Consider the following 19,406-nt stretch of genomic DNA (forward strand, 5'->3'; position numbering starts at 1 on the left):
AAAAAAACAGTTAAGAGTCATACAAACCGTGGTGTTTATAGAGCAGATGAGTATAAATTAATTCAAATAAAAAAATTGTTTATATTCCTACCCCCCTCCTTAACTAATTATTTTTATATCAGGTTTTGAAACTTATATAATGATAATGTATATTATATTCTATTAACTTTTAAAATTAAGAATATTTTACTAAAAATGTTGACTGGTTGGTAACTAGTTTTGAACAACTATTTTTAAAGTTTAAAAGTTATGACGGGAGAGGAAGTGCGTGCAGATAAAAATAATGCTACACTTTACCTTACCTCGTGCCCTAAACTTGAATCTTTAATAACTTAAAAAATAGTTATCCAAAACTGGTTATCGACCAGTCATACCAAGGGCCTCACACCTGTCGTAAAAGGCGACTAAAGTGACGTAGAGCCCTCCAATAAGTGGCCTTCTGACAGGTCACTTCTTCTTGAGACACATCTTCCCCAGCCCACAATAATCACCCAGTACTACTAGTTACTTCGCAGTCGTAGGGGATCCCTTCGGGGTGAACCACTAAAGCCAAGAGTATAGGTACACCTATCGACCAGTCAACATTTTTAGTACATTATTCTCAATTAAAAAAGTTAATGAAATGTATGCGTTTCCATTTAAGTTTCAAAAGTTGATACAAAAATATATAGTTTAGAAGGGGGGTAAGGACATACAAATTTGCGGGAAATTGTGATCAAATTATATAGGAACACTATGAAAAAAAATCAAAAATCGATTAATCCCAGTGAGATATTTAGTGGTACATGATAAAAAAAATTATAACACTTAACGACAAAAAAAAACTCTCGAATGAGTTTTTATTCAAGTGCGTCACATTTAAATGTTTTTACTGAGTGTCTACTGATTAAATACATAGTACAAAAATATTTGATACAAGAAAAAATGACCAATTTTCCTAGTCGAATTCGAATTTATCGTAGATTTGCTTAGGGAAACCCAGTTGCTTCCCCTCCATTTATCTGTTATGTTAAGTTTTACAATAAATATTTGTGGTGACGTTCGTAGCTGTGGGTCTATTCGACTTCATTCCCTCGACACGCATAAAAAGGTAAGACACTCTTTACAGATTTGTTGCTTTGAACATTAACAATTTCATAAAGAAAAGTAGAAACTATGTATAAATATTTCGTTCGGAAAAATTAAATTAATTAATACAAGCTGAAAAACTAAATATTTTCATTGCCTCAGTAAATTTTGGGTAGGAGAATGAAATTTGACTTGGCCGTTAATTCAGCAAATAAGTATGTACAGTATAATAGCTATGGTGCAAAATGTTTTAAGAGAGTGAGCAACAGATAGTCCTAGGCCAAAATAATTAGGTAAAATTAAGATCAGTAAAAATAAAAATGACAACGGGAATTTACATCTTTCTAGGATAATGGCCCATAAAAATAATTGTACTTGGAAATTATTAAACTTAAAATAAAAAATAAAATTGTATTACTTATATTTAAATTAATAACTTAATACAACTTTGTCAGAAAATGTAAATTAAATACATAAATAGAAAAGATCAAAGGGTCAAATTGGTTAGAAGAAAAAAAAATTAGTATAAATCTATTCAGTTTTTTTTTATCTATTACTTTGTGTAATGTTATTATTATCAAATGATCAATGAATATTATACTATATTTTGATACCTATTATAAAAAAAAATGATTGCAAAAATAATTACAAAATATGCAGCCAACAATTATTAGGAAACATATTTTAGAAAATCAAGTGTAGATCTTTATGACTTATCTGTTAATAATAAAATATTATTTAAAACCCATAACTATAAAAAATGATATGTTCTCCACGTCTCCACGATGTATAGAACATACGTTTAACGTGTCAAACCCAATAATTGTGTAACTTTAATTGTGAAATAACTCTACTAAGTATAATGCAATGTCACACGATAAACTAGTATGTACAGACTGAGCTCAGCCTATCGTTAGCAATAAAGATGACAACTCACAACATTGTTGCCGAAATACGAAAAGGTGATGCCACTTCATCAGTAATAAAATGCTTTATCAATATACTTTTGTAAAATAATACATAGGTACTCGTATAAAATGACATACTATTATCTCGTCTAAAGGGCAAACGATCAAACTTTTTTAGTAGAAATTGCTCACGCAAACAGAATTTATTTATTATTTAATAAACTCACAACAAGTCTAATGCCTGTAATCTGTCAAATATAACCTCTAGAACCCAAAGGGAGAACTTTTTTGCTATTTTTCACCTAAATTCCAAAATTAGGTTGCTTATTTGTAGGTAATAAAAGTATATATAGTGAGTGTCAATTGAGTCAATTACTGTTATCTCGAACTGCTATCCCGACTGTTATCTTAAGTGGGTAGAACTTACTTTGATTAGGGCCTAAGTAGAATTTTTGAATAGAAATAAATATAAAATGTAGTTAACGCGAGTCAAAGTTTAATATGTACACTCTACCATCATAAAATAGAGAGTAAATTTAAAATAAATTCATACGTTTTTCAAGAGTCAACTTTGATTAAGTTTTTTCACTTTGTAGTTCATTTAAATAAAACGGCTAGGTATGTTAAATTTAATTTTTTACAAAATCAGTTTTTGTCTATAAAATGTGTTTTTTCGCTTTTTAAATGAAGGGTATGATAGAAAGTGGTGTGTATGGTTGTACTTACTTTGAAGTTATAAGCAAAAACTGATTTATTTAAAAACTAAATGCATATTACATTTTTTCAAAATTTACCATATTTTTCCTTTCCGGCTACCTTCCATCCAGTAATGTGGACAACAGCAAACTTTTGGTGTTGGATTAGGTTTTTCAGTTACATTCATACACCCCGTGATGCCAAATACCACGACCTTGTTCCGTTACCCTAGATTATTAAAATTAATAGTAATGACTATCATAATAATCAACACTCATATTAAATCCTTCATTAATTAATGGTTAAACAGAAACCATGATAGTATAATTATTATGCTTATCAAATCACTTTATAGACCTTTTACAAAACTCCCAAGTACTGTCATGTGTATAAAATGGAAACAAAAGATTTCTGATCTGAATGAATCATGATTATCTATGAAAAAGTATAATACTACTTTGTTAACAGCACAAGTATTACTAGCTGTATCCGAAACGATGTCTAGTTTTCACAAAATAAAGTCCATTCAATGCATTTTATTGATATGCCTAATATCGCGTTTATCTAAAGCAGCTGCCGTGGAAAGCCAGAAGATTGTAACAGGTTAGTGGTATATTAATGTTAATATAGTTAAGTAATAGTCGACATTACGTTAGAAATAACAAAAACTATTATTATAATAAAGTATTTTTTTTCCGTGTCTGAAAAATGTTTTTCTCTTGGGCCGATTTGTTAAGGATCATGACTATCGATCCTAAATTGTTTGCGATGATTTAAACTTTTGATGTAGTCAGTAATCATAATTGATTCGAGCTGTATAAAATTTCAATTTCCCACTTGTCGTTTAAATAATAAAATTGCCTTTATGTACAGTGAATACCGTATGTTTTGGCGAAATGGGATATCTGGACTTCAAACCTAAGCCACATGTGAAACCTGACGACAAATTACAAGAGTTCGTCCTTTTTACCAGGAAGCATTTCGTACAGGTATAATTTTACAAATCTATAAGCCATAATTTATAAGTTTTAGGTACCAACCGTCGTTCCAACCAAGCGATAATCTCCGAATATTCTCGTCGGTGACTTAACCGAATATACATTTTTAACACAGACGCTACTTCTACAAAATTTAATTGCTTAAGTTTATATTATGTTGAACTTTGAAGTTATGTTATCCACATAGATGCAAATTTAACAACAGAAAAAGGTCATTTAAAGTTTAAACTATAAAAATGTGTATACAATATTTGTTAATCATAATAGAATTTAAATATCCAACAAATAAACAACCTGATATTTGTTGATTACCTACACTTTTACCTATTTTGTTTTCAGGGTCAGATACTGAAAGTTAACTCTAGTGAAACAATAAAAAACTCAAATTTTAACCCGAAAAATCCTACAAAGTTCATCATCCACGGTTGGCGTTCCGAATCAGATAGTCTGCGAAGATGGATGCTGGTGACGCAAATTACGTTTGATCTTTAGTATTTCAATTAAATTATTTGTTTAATTTTTTTTGTGCAGACGATGAAAAATCAATTGTTAATAAATTCTGACTCTAATGTTATATTAGTACAATGGCTCAGTGACATTGACTACCTTCTGGCGGTAGAAAGAATCGAACAAGTGGGGCGGGAAACCGGCAATTTAATAAACTATTTACAAGTAATATTAAAAATGTATGTATGTTTTTTTAGTTATTTAATATCAATGGAGAGTACTAATAGTCAAACTAAGTAATTCAATAATATAATTTGTTGGTACACCAACAATAGTTATTTTAAATGAATAATACTATGAAGAAATGTCGATTGGCATAGGTCTTTAAGAATTTTGTTCTGGCTATATTATATATATATATATATATATATATATATATATATATATATATATACTTATAAAATAGTATTTATCACTTCTTTGGCACTTATTTGTTGCTTTATCGATAACTTCTATTAGCTAATACAGTCTTAGTTTATAGAAATAGCATATTTTTTTAAATTATTATATTTGATATTTATTACTGCATTCCAGGGTCTCGTGGGACTAGATCCACAAAATGTCCATCTGATAGGACACAGTTTAGGAGCACATGCAGCAGGTTATGCTGGTAAACACTTACAAGGGCTAGTAGGCCGCATCACGGGGCTCGACCCGGCCGGACCGGGGTTTGAAGGGGAGTCTTCTAAATACAGGCTTCATCATACGGACGCACAATTTGTAGACGTCATACACACAGGTGTAACCAGTATTTTTGGTAAGTATAAAAGTGTACATATATATGTGGCGACAATATTGTGGAGACCGCTTTTTTGTTACAATATTATAATGATATTATATAGACTATACCGGGTGATTCAGTTAACGTTCTAAACTGCTTTACTCTTAAAATAATTACAATTTTGGTAGTGTTTCTTTTAGCATGTATATGTTTTATTTGAAAACAAAATTGTCGTTGATAGGATTAGGTATAAGAATGCCGTGTGGTCACGTTGACATTTATCCGAACGGCGGTAAAAAGCAACGGGGCTGTAAGAGTGACATAATTTGTGACCATGAAAGAGCCAAATTCCTGTTCACTGAATCTATTAACTCAAAATGCTTGTTCGTTGCAAACAAATGCGGTTCATTTAAGAAATTCCTACAAGTAAATCGAAATAACCTTTAGAATTAAATAACAAATTGTAATTGTTTCTCTATTATTTTTGTACTCTATAGATTTATGTGCATATAAAAATGTATGAATTTAGAATTAAAAGGTTAATAGATTAAATTGTAATTAAAAAATATTTGATGAATTTACTAATATTGTATGTTTGTATTTGTAGGGTAATTGTTATTCGAACAATGTAACAGATATTACCATAATGGGTTTGAAGACAAGAAAACCTTCTTATCCTCCCGGCACAAAATACTTCTTAAACACGGGAAATGCCTCACCGTATTGCAGTAAGTGATATACTATTTTAAAATTTCAGTAGTTTGGAATAATTTAGCTAATAATAATTATAATAGTTTGTGCTATTCAATGAAACGGGAATGTGTAAAATAACATTTAGAGTTTTTATTAATTATTCTTTCAATTATAGGACGGAATTATAAAATCACATTGAATTTAACTAAACCCTTTAAAATTTGGCCAAAAGAACAGCGGTTTACTTAACATTTCAGATTCTCCACCAAAGTAATTTTCGGATCATTAAGAGGTAAGTCAAAAATCATAAATTTAATGTTTTTGTTATTTGTGTAGTGGCGTACCAGCCTTTTGATCAGCTTTCCTGTCGATCAAAGGGAAACGACGGAGTCCTATGGTTATATATATAGGATCATATATATCTAATATGGTTGTAGATATGATACAAAACTTTTCTTTAATAACATAAGTAGAAAAAATATTGTAAATATAGTAGTGTGTAATTAAGTATTTGATACAGTTTGTCACCCATATTTATTTTACATACAAACCATTTCCATTCTGTGATTATTTTTTAAACTTTGTTTTATTAATACTAAGCATCAACTACAGACACAAGCTTTTACTTTAAGTGTTACTGTAGTAAATTATAAGTATAATAGAATTAGTTACTTTTCTGTAATTTTATTCAGAGGAGATTTTATTACTTCGAGTAAGTTGTTTGGGATTTGTAACCAATTTATAGAATTAATATTTTAATGTAATACGATGTTAGTCAGTAAGAAATTCATATTATGAATGCGTTAGAACTTTCGTGGATTGATATATCAATTGAGTAAGTTTCGGATGTATCCACGTCACACGTTTTATGCCGACGTTGTATGGTCACGGCATTTGAACAGCCGAGACCACTATTGCCCTGAAGATGGACTCTGCAAAGAGTCCGAAACGTCGACATAAAACGTGTGACGTGGATATATCCGAACCTTACTCAATTGAAAAATTCATATTATTTACCACAATAACACCTGCAGTGTGAATACTAACCTAATAATAAGAGTTATTAAAAATATAACTATCAAGTATCTAGTCCGGATCAGAAAACCAAATGAACACTTACATATTGCAGCGTATTGAATTAATGAAAACATTATGATATTTACAATAAACAAGAGTTGATTATTGAGTATTCACATACATTGTGATTTTATTAGGAATAAGTGTACCTATACAAGCTGTGAACATTTAATTAATTGTTACTACAAACATTGAAATAACGGTGAAACAAACAATAAAATAATATTTCTCATCTTGTCAACTGATTAGTACTATCATGCAATATCAAATGTATCTACTTAAGTACTCCACAAATTGTATCACTAATTATAATTTTTTTTATACCTACTTATTTTAAATAAAAATAAAATGTTATTCTATACGAGTATAGAAGAGATAACCATAATTAGGTATTTTACTTAACGGAATCGTTACAAGAGTAACGATTTTGAGTGGTTGACGATAAAATTATCACCTTGTATACCACTAACACTATGAAAAAAATGTAATTATTAATTAAACCCATTGAGATATTGAGTGGAACATGATAAAAAAAATCACCCTGTTTCATAACACTTAACGATAAAAAAAACTCTCGAATAAGTTTTTATTCAGGTGCGTCATATTTGCATGTTTCTACTGAGTGTCTTCTGATTAAATACATTGTATAAAAATATTTTGATACAAGAAAATACGACCAATTTTCTTAGCTAAATTCGAATTTACCCTAGATTTGCTTTAAAACGTCTCGAGAACGTTGAGAATACAATGTTGAAAAAACTCGTCCGCACCACAGTTCCAAAACCGCCATTAGCATAGTATAGCTGCTTGTTTACCCCCTTAAGTGAAGGTAAATGTCAGTCTTAACAAAAACATTGTGTGCGACAAATATTTTTGACAATGTAGCTGAAGTGTGGGTAGTGCTTAAGATAACTATACATAAATATATCTATAAATAAAGAATACTTAATTCATTTAAAATTAATAAATTAAGATAATGTGTCCCCTAGTTTTTCTACATTCACTCACATTGCCTTCTCGCGCTAGCTCTTTAATAACATCGGTTCAAAGTTCCCAATAGAGTAACAGGTCTTCCCCTCTATTCGTCTGTTATGTTAAGTTTTACAATAAATATTTGTGGCGACGTTCGTAGCCGTGTTTCTACTCGACATCATTTCCTCGACACGCATAAAAAGGTAAGACATTCATTAGGTATAGATGATTCTTTAAATATTAATAATTTCATAAAGAATAGTAGAAACTATGTATATATTTTGTTTGGAAAAATTAAGTTAATCGTCAATACAAGCTGAAACACTAAATACTTTCACTGTCTTATTGCCAGTAAATATTGGATGAGAGAATGAAATTGTAGAACACACACGTGTTTCATTTTCACCGACACCATGAAATGACACTCTCGCGGTTGCTAGGACCCTGTTACTTTTTCTTAACATAATAAAATTCTAAACAAATTTAGTTCATTCTAAACGTTTTAAACAAATTTTGTTTTTAATAGGTTAAGCTGTTCTGACAGTATGTGTCTCATATAAATTATCATCCGTTACAGCTGCTGAGCAATTCATAGCAAACTTAACAAAGGACCCTGGTACTTTGAAATTGCGACAGTAGCAGTCGGCAATTTGCAATGTAAATTAATTGTACTTCATACAAATAAAATCGTTATGGCTATACGGACCCGTAATACTAAAACGTATCCGTGATTCAATGTTTTTCCGTGGAGCGGAGAAAAGAATTAGGTTTTAGTTATATATATATATATAGATATCTTTTCTCTAATCTTATATACTCGGCAAGTATCACATCCAGCGTTACGTTTCGGACAAATTTTTAGAATGACCCCCAGCGATAAAACATATACATGTTAAAAAAAAGATTAGTATAAATCTATTCGTTTTTTTTTTAACTATTACTTTGTTTAATGGTTAGCATTATCAAATGACTGACTAATAAGTAATAAAGAATAATTATATTATATCAAATTAAATGATATTTCAACACCTATTATAAAAAAAAAATGATTGCAGAAATAATTACAAAATATACAGCTAACAATTATTAAGAAACATATTTTCAAAAATTAAGTGTTATAATATAAAGCTTTATGTTACATATAGTAATTAGTGTACAACGCAATTGTACTGTATTTAATAAAGTTTTATTTTATTGTTTAAATGCGAAATTCAAATCATACATTGACGTTGATCTAATCAACCCAACGATTCATTTAAAATCTTAATGGATAATACATTTTTCAAAATTTACCATATTTTTCCTTTCCATCTACCTTCAATCCAGTACTGCGGACTTTGGCAAACTTCCGGTGTTGGATTAGGTTTTCCAGTTACATTCTACTACCTCATTATGTCAAATACCGCGACCTTGTTCCGTTACCCTAGATTAATAAAATTAATAGTAATGACTATCATAATAATCAACACTCGTATTAAATCCTTCATTAATTAATGGTTAAACAGAAACCATGATAGTATAATTATTATGCTTATCAAATCACTTTATAGACCTTTTACCAAACTCTCAAGTACTGTCATGTGTATAAAATGAAAACAAAAAAGTTAATATTTAATACTCTTATAGTAATACTACTTTGTACACAGCACAAGTCTTACTAGCTGTATCCGAAACGATGTCTGGCTATCACAAAATAATGTCCATTCAATGCATTTTATTGCTATGCTTAATATCGCGTTTAACTAAAGCAGCTGTCGTGGAAAACCAGAATATTGTATCAGGTTAGTAGTATATTAATATTAATATAGTTAAGTAATAGTCGACATCGCGTTAGGAACAACAGAAACTATTATTATATTAAAGTTTTTTTTTCGTTTCTGAAAATTGATTTTCTCATGGACCGATTTGCTTGAGGATAATGACTATCGATCCTAAATTGTTTGCGATGATTTAAATATATGATGTGGTCGAGCTGTAATCATAATTGATTCGAGCTGTACATAATTTCAATTTCCCACTTGTTTAAATAATAAAATTGTCTTTGTGTACAGTGAATACCGTATGTTTTGGTGAAATGGGATGTCTGGACTTCAAACCTAAGCCACACGTGAAACCTAACGACAAATTACAAGAGTTCGTCCTTTATACCAGGAAGCATTTCATAAAGGTACATTTTACAAATCTTTAAACCATAATTTATAAGTTTTAGGTACCAATACCGTCATTGCAACCAAGCGATAATCTCCGAATTTATTCATCGGTGAATTCTCCTGATTTTGGATGGGAAGTAAAGTCCAAAACTCTTCAAACTGTCACTTCTCCCGTATTAAATTTTTAACATGGATTCTACTTATACAATCTCCTGTTTTATTTTTAGGGTCAGATACTGAAAGTTAACTCTAGTGAAACAATAAAAAACTCAAATTTTAACCCAAAAAATCCTACAAAGTTCCTCATTCACGGTTGGCGTTCCGAATCAGATAGCCGGCGAAGATGGATGCTGGTGACGCAAATTACGTTTGATCTTTAGTATTTCAATTAAATTATTTGTTTAATTTTTTTTGTGCAGACGATGAAAAATCAATTGTTAATAAATTCTGACTCTAATGTTATATTAGTACAATGGCTCAGTGACATTGACTACCTTCTCGCGATAGAAAGACTCAAACGAGTGGGATGGGAAACCGGAAATTTAATCAACTATTTACGGGTAATATTAAAAATCTATATATGTGTTATAGTTATTTAATATACATGGAGAGTACTAATTAGCGTAGTCAGACCGCATACGAAGTACTTGCAATAATATAATTTGTTGGTACTCCAACAATAGTTATTTTAAATGAATAATATTATGAAGAAATGCCGAGTGGCATAAGTCTTGAAAAATTGCGTACTGGCTAAATTATATATACTTATAAAAAACTATTTGTCACTTGTTACTTTATCGATAACTTTTCTAACTAATCAGCTAATACAGTCATAATTTATAGAAATAGCATATCTTTTTAAATTATTGTATTTGATATTTATTACTGCATTCCAGGGCCTCGTGGGACTAGATCCACAAAATGTCCATCTGATAGGACACAGTTTAGGAGCACATGCAGCAGGTTATGCTGGTAAACACTTACAAGGGCTAGTAGGCCGCATCACAGGGCTCGACCCGGCCGGACCGGGGTTCGAAGAAATGACTTCTAAACACAGGCTTTATCATACGGATGCACAACTGGTAGACGTCATACACACGGATGCACACATTTTGGGTAAGTATATACGTATATATATGGCGACACTTTCGTGGAGACACTTTTTATATATAAATATAAAAATTCCATGTAAATATATAGTCTACATACTGTACATGTACAGTAAAGTTCTAAAATTTATTTTGGATAGTTATTGTTTTATTACCGTTGATAGGATTTGGTATAACAATTCCGTGTGGCCACGTCGACTTCTATCCGAACGGCGGTACAAAGCAACCGGGTTGTATTCAGTTTAACGATGGTATTAGGAGACAAGAAAATGAGTTCCTTTGTGACCACAAAAGAGCCCAATACCTGTTCATTGAATCTATTAACTCAAAATGCTCGTTCGTTGCAAACAAATGCGATTCATATAAGAAATTCCTACAAGTAAATCAAAACAACCTTTTGTATTAAATAACAAAATGCAATTGTTACTCTATTATTATTGTACTCTATAGATTTATTATTTATACGCATTAAAAAATTAACCATTTAGCTCAAACATTTACATTTTAAGAAAGATATACACAGTTTTGTTTGCTTTATAATTAATGTGCCTAAAAATGTATGATATGAGAATTAAAAGATTAATAAATTAAATTGTAATTAAAAAATAATTGTTGAATTTTCTATTATAGTATATTTTTATTTGTAGGGTACTTGTGATTCGAACAATGTAACAGATATTACCATAATGGGTTTGAAAACAAGAAAACCTTCTTATCCTCCCGGCACAAAATACTTTTTAACCACGGCAGATGCCTCACCGTATTGCAGTAAGTGACATATTATTTAAAACTATTAGCAGTTTAAAATTTAGCTAATAATAATTACAATAGTTTGTGCTATACAATGAAACGGGAATGTGTAAAATAACATTTACAGTTATTATTTATTTTTCAATTATAGGACAGAAATATAAAGTCCCATTGAATTTAACTAAACCCTTAGAATTTGGCCAAAAGAACAGCGGTTTACTTAACATTTCAGATTCTCCACCAAAGTAATTTTCGGATCATTAAGAGGTAAGTCAAAAATCATAAATTTAATGTTTTTGTTATTTGTGTAGTGGCGTACCAGCCTTTTGATCAGCTTTCCTGTCGATCAAAGGGAAACGACGGAGTCCTATGGTTATATATATATAGGATCATATATATCTAATATGGTTGTAGATATGATACAAAACTTTTCTTTATTAACATAAGTAGAAAAAATATTGTAAATATAGTAGTGTGTAATAAAGTATTTGATACAGTTTGTCACCCATATTTATTTTACATACAAACCATTTTATTCTGTGATTAAAAAAAATGTATTAGTATTAAGCATCAACTTCTGACACTAGCTTATACTCTAAGTGTTATTGAAGAAAACTATTATTTGAATGTCGTTTCGGGACATGTATGTCCTTATTTTAAGCCTATGTCTGATTTAAAAAGGAAAAAGGAAATTAATGTAAGAGGTTTTAAAGGTTATCCGAACAATAGAAATACTATTCTTTCATTAATGGTTTATTCTACCAGTACAAACCAGTGTAAACTTAAATTTATACATTATTATGTATTGTTACTCAGGCATCATTCTTGTGCCGCCATCTACCTCTACGGCGGACGACTATTCCCTATTAAACATAACCACCAGAACGAGATGTGTACACGGTTTTATGTAAACTTAAGCTTAGTGTCTGAAATAAAAAAACCGTACAATAATAATAATAATAGCAAATAGTGTCTAATTAATTATTATATACAACGAATATAAAATAAGATAAAAGGAGCTGATTTGATTTTCGCTCGCTTAGTGAATTACAAATAGGGGTTTTTTTTTAAATTAATATTGTTATTGAATAATTCGGGCATGACTTTGATGATTCAGTATCGAGCAAAATTTGTCAAGTGTTTTTGGTACCTACTTTTATACTATTATATTATGTATTTTTAGTGCGGCTATCTTTTATAGTAAGGCCGTTTAGAACGATAATAAAAAAAATAAAACGTCTAATGGACTCGAAAAAGAAACCATAATTAAGAGCCTTAACGACACGTCGGCTATTATAAAATTGACTCGTTAAAGAGGGAAATTTTCGAGAAGATAAACACACACACACAATCGAGGGGAGGAAAACTTAAATCTGACTTTGGGGGGAGGAGACTTGACGGAAATTGTTTAAGGAAGGGTTACTGGGTAATTAAAAAAAGATTTACGACTGTTGGAAAGACAGACCCCTCCTTTCCTTCGACACGCCGCATTTCACGGAGTACCTACCACTCCTCCGGAGTTAAGTCAAAAGCGGTGGAAAAAAATACTTAATAATAATAATAAAAAAACAAAAACAAACATCCCGGCCGTATCTTTTTATTTCGTACACGATAAATCACATTTCGCTCCGACAACACTCAATGCCAAAAACTAACCTCGTAAACACTACTCTATACCACAAGTATATATATATAGGTATGTATCATAATAATAGTAGTAATATTTTTTTTAACACTCTTATCGTGTTTTCGCATTGTTCTGGTTTATTGTCCGACACGGCCCAGCACACAGGTCTTGGTGTGGTGGAAACGGAAAGGAACGCACAAAAGAAAAAGTGTTTTAACATAAACACTGACGGCAAAGGCGACTTTTTTCCACCACCGTACCGACTAATACAGTACTTGTGCAAATGAGTGCAACCGAAGATGCGACAATGTAAACATCCATTTATTTTTCTTTCAGTTCATTTTACCTACTTTGTATACTAAATTACTCAAGTCTTTTGATCGTTTACGGCAAAAAGCTAACCGAAAAACTGCGATTTTTTTTATAATATTCTTTTAGTTGTATGTATAATAATAGCATACACCGGTGGAGACCTTAATTGCTATGCGGTGTAAGAGAGTAAAGGTGGGTTCACTGGATGTAAGACTTTGAGTGCCAATTAACGAGAGACCATAGGAATGAATCGGCAATTAGATTTACTACTACTCTCTCAATTGGGCTATTAACTTCGAGTATTGTTTTTTTAAATTAAATTTTATATTAAAGATTTATATCAAAATATCATGTTTACCGTGTTAAGGTAGTGTACAGAAACCGCCCATTGGGGAGATAGGCAAGTTAAAAACGAGTCGAGTAACCATTATTTTAATTAATACACGATATTAAAGTACAAATGTTCAAAAAGCAGTAATGGTGTACATGCGATTATCTGTATAGAATAATTTTTAATAATATTCGGCAATAGTATGTACTGTTATTTATCAACATGAGCATTCTACATCAGTCTAACAATAATTTTGACAATATATAACTAACTCACCTTAGAAAGTTTAGTTGTATTTAGAGCCATTTCAGAAACCATATTTTAATATGTAAGATGTAGGCTTATGTATTAATTAAGATTTCAACGATTATAAAATAATATAATAATGCATAATATGTATTGTATTTTATTTGAGAATGTGATCTAATAAGCCGGCGGGCGTATCCTTTGAAATCCTTAGATATTGATTCATTTGGAAAAATACCTTATCAATACCTATCTGAGTTTTGACAGCCATCATGTTGATAACGTGTGGCTGTAAGTTTACTAAACATTCAAAATATACGATAGAGGGAGGTATTGTTCGATTTGATTAAAAAAACAGGTACCTACCCTGTAGTCTCTGAACTGCACCTCATACTATACCAAAATCTATATTATAGTTTCCATGTTTTGTTGCCTACAAGAGCACGGGCGTGACGGTACATCCAATCAAGGAAATTTTAATTGTCATTATACAGCCCCGGCTTGTTGCCTATCCGCGTTTTCCCATAACCACCGCCGTCTCGTTTTACGAGACTTATTTTAATTTTAACTGCCCGTTGATTGGATTATAAAAAGGTGACAGAACCCGATGGTGTGCAATAATGGCCGGCTATTATACGGTCTATCCTAGGGCTGGTTTACACACACCGCCGTGTGTTTTACGACTAGAATCGAAACGGCCCGTGTATAGTCGGCGTACCTACTTTTTTAACGACTCTTTTACTGTGCACTGGTTGCCATAATATTTACCGGCCGTACCCGCGTATAGGTTCGGGATATACGTGCCCTCGTGTTTATTGATGCGACCAGACAACTCCGTGATAACGTTAAACTTAAACCCTAAGAGTACACGGAACGCGCATTGCCCATAGGCCATAGTCGGCTGTATTTCATGGAAACAGTTGTTGTTATTCCCATGATTTATCAAATATTTTATACAATACTGTGTTATCACCACTGAAATTGGCCGATTTAAATTTTAGAGATAACATTTTGAATATGTTTATCGAGGTAATACGGTAGCGATAGTAAACAAGCCGGCATAATGCAATTTTTAGTCGTTAAATCAAACTATATTTATTTTGAAATAATATCTACAAAATGATTGGATAAAGTATTAACTCGATAAACAAAATAATCCATACACGCCATATGTTTCCACTTTGTATAATACCTATTTTAAAACATGATATCAGTTTATTATTATTGGTAGTATACAATTTAATTTGATAACACCAAAATGTATACATCTACTTCTGCCATCCAAACACAGAATTGGATTGTTAATTTACCACCAGATTTGAATTAAATACTTATATAGTGGTTTAAAATATTAATAACATCTACTTAAGGCTATTGGGTACCGGCCAATTTTTCCGTCAAACTGAAATGGCTTTTTTTTTAAATACACGTGTTTGATATTACCACTCGATTACAATGACGATACTTATAATAATAATAATTTATATATTATGCTCTCGAAACGTCTTTATCTAGCACAATGCGTCCGAAGCAAAAAAATTAAATCCAAAGCCCAGTCGCCCGGCCGACAGGTGCGGCCGTTTCACGGGTCGTTTGGACAACACATCACGGCAACGCGCAATACATCATGGTCAAGTCGACAGCCGTAAGTCCTTTTACATTTGCGACGATTTTTTTCCCCTTCTCAATTGTAAAACCATTATTTTTATTACGATTCGTTCCAGACCGTACGCCCCATTTGTTTTGTGCGGCCACGGACCGAACTTTTATAATTGTCATTTTCTATCCCTCTCCGATTCACTCACTCTCCCTTTGAGGGTTTTTTTCCTCTCCGACTTGGCTACTGCACTACTACATCATGGCGCGGATTAGAACTGTCACTGCGGGATACACTTATAGATTTTTGAAAAAAATACAATATTGTTTGCGGTAATCAATAGTAATACATACATACATACATATATATATATATATATATATATATATATTGACTATTTTATAAAATATAAAAAGCCAGTACGGCGAGGTGGAGGCATAATGGGGCAAGGGATGTCCCACAGATCTGAATTCATATCGCTACAACTGAAGGTGATAAAATCACTTTCAAATCAACGCTTCGAAGCGAACCTGTAATGGCACAAATACAAATATCGATAAAAGCATTTTAATGACATAATGTGCTAAAAAATGTTTTTTTTTTGTATAATGGCGATGCGATAAGGATTGATAGTCTGTCTACGATTATTTGTTGCCGTTGTTTATCGCGTTAACAATATAATGCAAATATTTTTTAAACACCTGTTGACTGTTGATTCATTCGCACATAACATTCTAAAAAAATGACTACGGTCGAAGTGTAAATTCCCCCCTTTTTTTTATTTGGGAGGGTAAATAGAAAATAAGTTTGACAACAGATTTTTTAGAAACTTGTAAAAGTTCACAGCCCCATCCTAGATCTACATTCTGGCTAACATTCAGACCTTTCACCCCAAAAACTTCGCTTTGCTAAAAATAGTAATGTTTTTAAATACTTTCATTGTTAATTTAGATTTCACTAGTTTTGTTAATACAATGTTTGGCCACATAATTAAATCGTATTGAAATGACTAATGCAAAATATCTAAATACAAGCTTTTTTCCCTATAAAATGTTTTTTGTATTTTAACATAATATTTATTACTACAAGAAAATGCTCTTTGAGATTAACGGGAACTCGTGTTTTGAATGTAAAACCAAAAAAAAAGCTGTAGTCGTCATTATTTATGTTAACGGATAAAAAATTAACAAACAACAACAATATACACTAAACATATTTATTTAGAGGTAAACACATTTCCAAATATCAAAAGAGCCAACCAGTTCAACATAGAGCGAATAAAGTATGTAAGTGTTCATTTAGTTTTTTTATTTATTTATTTTTTTTTTTGTACTGCATTATAGCACGAAACTGTTTATGCTGGTAAAATGTTTTATAACGTGACCGCGGGTCTTTTATTCTTGTTAACGATAAGTTTACTCGCATCGTACTCACATCAGGTTTTGTCGAACAACATTGGACTCATCAGCCTTCTAAATAGACTTCTAAAAAATGCTGGATGGGGTCGGCTCAATCACGTAGAAGTCAAATATCTCGACAATACCCACGGTCAGTCTTCTTTTTCGGGAATAGATCTATTTATACCCCCCTCTGAAGAGCCCAATCGATTTTCTGTCACTGGAGAAAACGTCGAAGAAAAATACTTGATGACCACCAAGCTGATGGGATGTGTGTACGCGACCGCTATGCTCAAGTTCATACATTTGACAGAAGGTATTCTACGCGAATGCGATACCAAGATAAAGAAAGCAAAAGGTAAAGAATATTACCAAAGACTTCGCTACAACCGTATGAGTAAGACGCACGAGTTTAGTGGGCCTTTTAAAGTACGTGCCGGTAACTATCGGAAATCCTGTAAGCTCTTCAACACCGTTTTGAAACAATTCGAAATCAGTAGACAGATGTTCGACCACATGGTATGTGCATTGTTTCATTTTATAAAACCTATCAAAACCATTAGGAAATATTACGTTATCCGAAACTATATAGAATCACTTATAGTCAGCGTGGTCGAGTTTCGAGACATAAAGTCTACACTACATTCGTATAATTATAAAACATACCGCAAGAACGCCGATGATGATATAATTAATTTTTTTCGGAGAGTAAAAAAATGTTTAAAACACCAATTAGGTTTGGTTTTGATACCTTTAACGAGGACATACTGCATACTACCGGAAGCCGATCACAACGATATTGATCTTAATCAAATTCCTTCTACGGATGCAAATACAATACAAGGTGAAACAATCAACCAGCCCCTTGCTGTAAATCGATACTCTAAAGGTGTGATGAAATTGCAATTCGAAAAACTCTCGGAAGAGGTCATACAAAAGTACTTTTTGGACTTAGGGTTTTTGTACGTTTAAACTACAATTTAATTAATCGAATTTTTTTTTTAAATAAATGATGGGTATTACAATATAATATATTATTTGGCTACCTTTATTTTTTGTTTAATTAAAACCTAACCGGTTAGGATAATTTTACAAAATGTATTTAAATAACATAAAAGTGAGTAGGTTTTATCTGTAGAGAACTTATCTAGATAATTCCCAACACTGCGTCTATGATGTTATTCCATTGTGCCCAATTTTAACTTAATGGTGTTAAAATGTTAAATGAATTCAGCCTTAATGCTAAAGATTATTGTAACTAAAAATAATATATTGACATTTATTCGGGTTATAGCGTTTAAAATATAGGCTTTAGATATAGTTTAGAAAAGAAATTCATACATATTATACATGACAAAGTTATCTGTGCTCCAGCATCCGTATTTTTTCGATATACCTAATACAACCGACGCTATATCATTTTTAAAAAAGTCCTTTCTTAATTAATTAATTATTCATTACCTGGTTGAAACATTAAAAAAAAGTTCTATGGTAGAGCACAGACAATGTTGTTTTCTATATTATGTGAACATTTGGTTTCTTACGATATAAATAACTTTATATTGGCAAGTTCGATAGCAAATGGTAGCCACCACACGGGTCTAAGTGGAAACGCAATGTATGAAAAGAAGGATTTTGTACTTGGAAAATACTGGTGGAGGGTGGAATAAAGAAGCCATCCGAGTGGACTATAACGCATGCATGGAGTCCCCCCCTCCCAGTTAATAAGCCATTGTTTTTGTGCCGAATGATGATTTCAAACATCTTTTGTACAATATAATATGTAAATCCTTAACGAACGAATGATATTGTAGTGCTTACAATAGTGGTTTTCGATAAGGCAAATCGTAACGGAAGACAGTAAGTAGATGTTCTTTCAACGGACGATTATTATATACAGCAGACGCGCTAATGACGTTACATTGTGCGAACGCTCATCATACATCTATTCTATTCTGTTCTTTTGCATTTGCTCGATATCAGCTGTACTTCTTTATCGCGGCTGCTTTGTTTCTCTCGTAGCTGAACCGAGTCCCGGCTAACAAAAGACGCTTCCAGACTGGTATACTGTTTGATACTCAGCTCTTTTCCACTCCCTATCCACTTTCATTAATGCCTACATGATAAATATATAATACAGGGTGATCAAACACTAGTTTCACCGTGATATTATGCGGTATTCAATGCGTTTACCGTTCCCGCAACTCTGAATTATTGTAAAATTTAAAAATCTGATGTGTATGATAT

The 19,406-nt window shown here is 31.7% G+C and overlaps 1 protein-coding gene across 7 annotated transcripts; it reads left to right on the forward strand.

The window, feature by feature from the left end:
• Positions 1-1,071: 1,071 nt before the first annotated feature.
• Positions 1,072-12,170, forward strand: LOC126846685 (pancreatic triacylglycerol lipase-like). Of its 7 annotated transcripts, none has more exons than XM_050586410.1 (10): positions 1,072-1,090; positions 9,293-9,421; positions 9,692-9,807; positions 10,018-10,143; positions 10,210-10,350; positions 10,687-10,906; positions 11,064-11,278; positions 11,547-11,667; positions 11,801-11,894; positions 11,961-12,164. In XM_050586410.1, exons 2-10 carry the CDS (start codon positions 9,316-9,318, stop codon positions 11,977-11,979), a joined length of 1,158 nt encoding a protein of 385 aa, XP_050442367.1. In that variant the 5' UTR covers positions 1,072-1,090; positions 9,293-9,315; the 3' UTR covers positions 11,980-12,164. The 7 variants fall into 7 exon arrangements, with proteins under 7 accessions (XP_050442367.1, XP_050442370.1, XP_050442364.1 ...); XM_050586413.1 differs by lacking the exons at positions 1,072-1,090; positions 9,293-9,421; positions 9,692-9,807; ... (4 more) ...; positions 11,547-11,667; positions 11,801-11,894 and adding exons at positions 2,463-2,667; positions 3,141-3,275; positions 3,546-3,661; ... (4 more) ...; positions 5,506-5,626; positions 5,767-5,861 and having other exon boundaries at positions 11,961-12,170; XM_050586407.1 differs by lacking the exons at positions 1,072-1,090; positions 9,293-9,421; positions 9,692-9,807; positions 10,018-10,143 and adding exons at positions 2,463-2,667; positions 3,141-3,275; positions 3,546-3,661; positions 4,010-4,135 and having other exon boundaries at positions 11,961-12,167.
• The last annotated feature ends 7,236 nt before the right edge of the window (positions 12,171-19,406 follow it).

This window comes from Adelges cooleyi, unplaced genomic scaffold (assembly GCF_023614345.1).
Source record: "Adelges cooleyi isolate 19-005CV unplaced genomic scaffold, UGA_ACOO_1.1 ACOO_flye_CR_arks_rails_tigmint_CR_PRNA_9, whole genome shotgun sequence".
Lineage (NCBI taxonomy): Eukaryota > Metazoa > Arthropoda > Insecta > Hemiptera > Adelgidae > Adelges > Adelges cooleyi.

Bases quoted from the DNA above. Each gene is read 5' to 3' on its own strand.
- LOC126846685 (XM_050586407.1), top strand. The intron at 3,276-3,545 runs GTTAGTGGTATA...CTTTATGTACAG, and splicing joins AAGCCAGAAGATTGTAACAG to TGAATACCGTATGTTTTGGC. The intron at 3,662-4,009 runs GTATAATTTTAC...TTTTGTTTTCAG, and splicing joins CCAGGAAGCATTTCGTACAG to GGTCAGATACTGAAAGTTAA.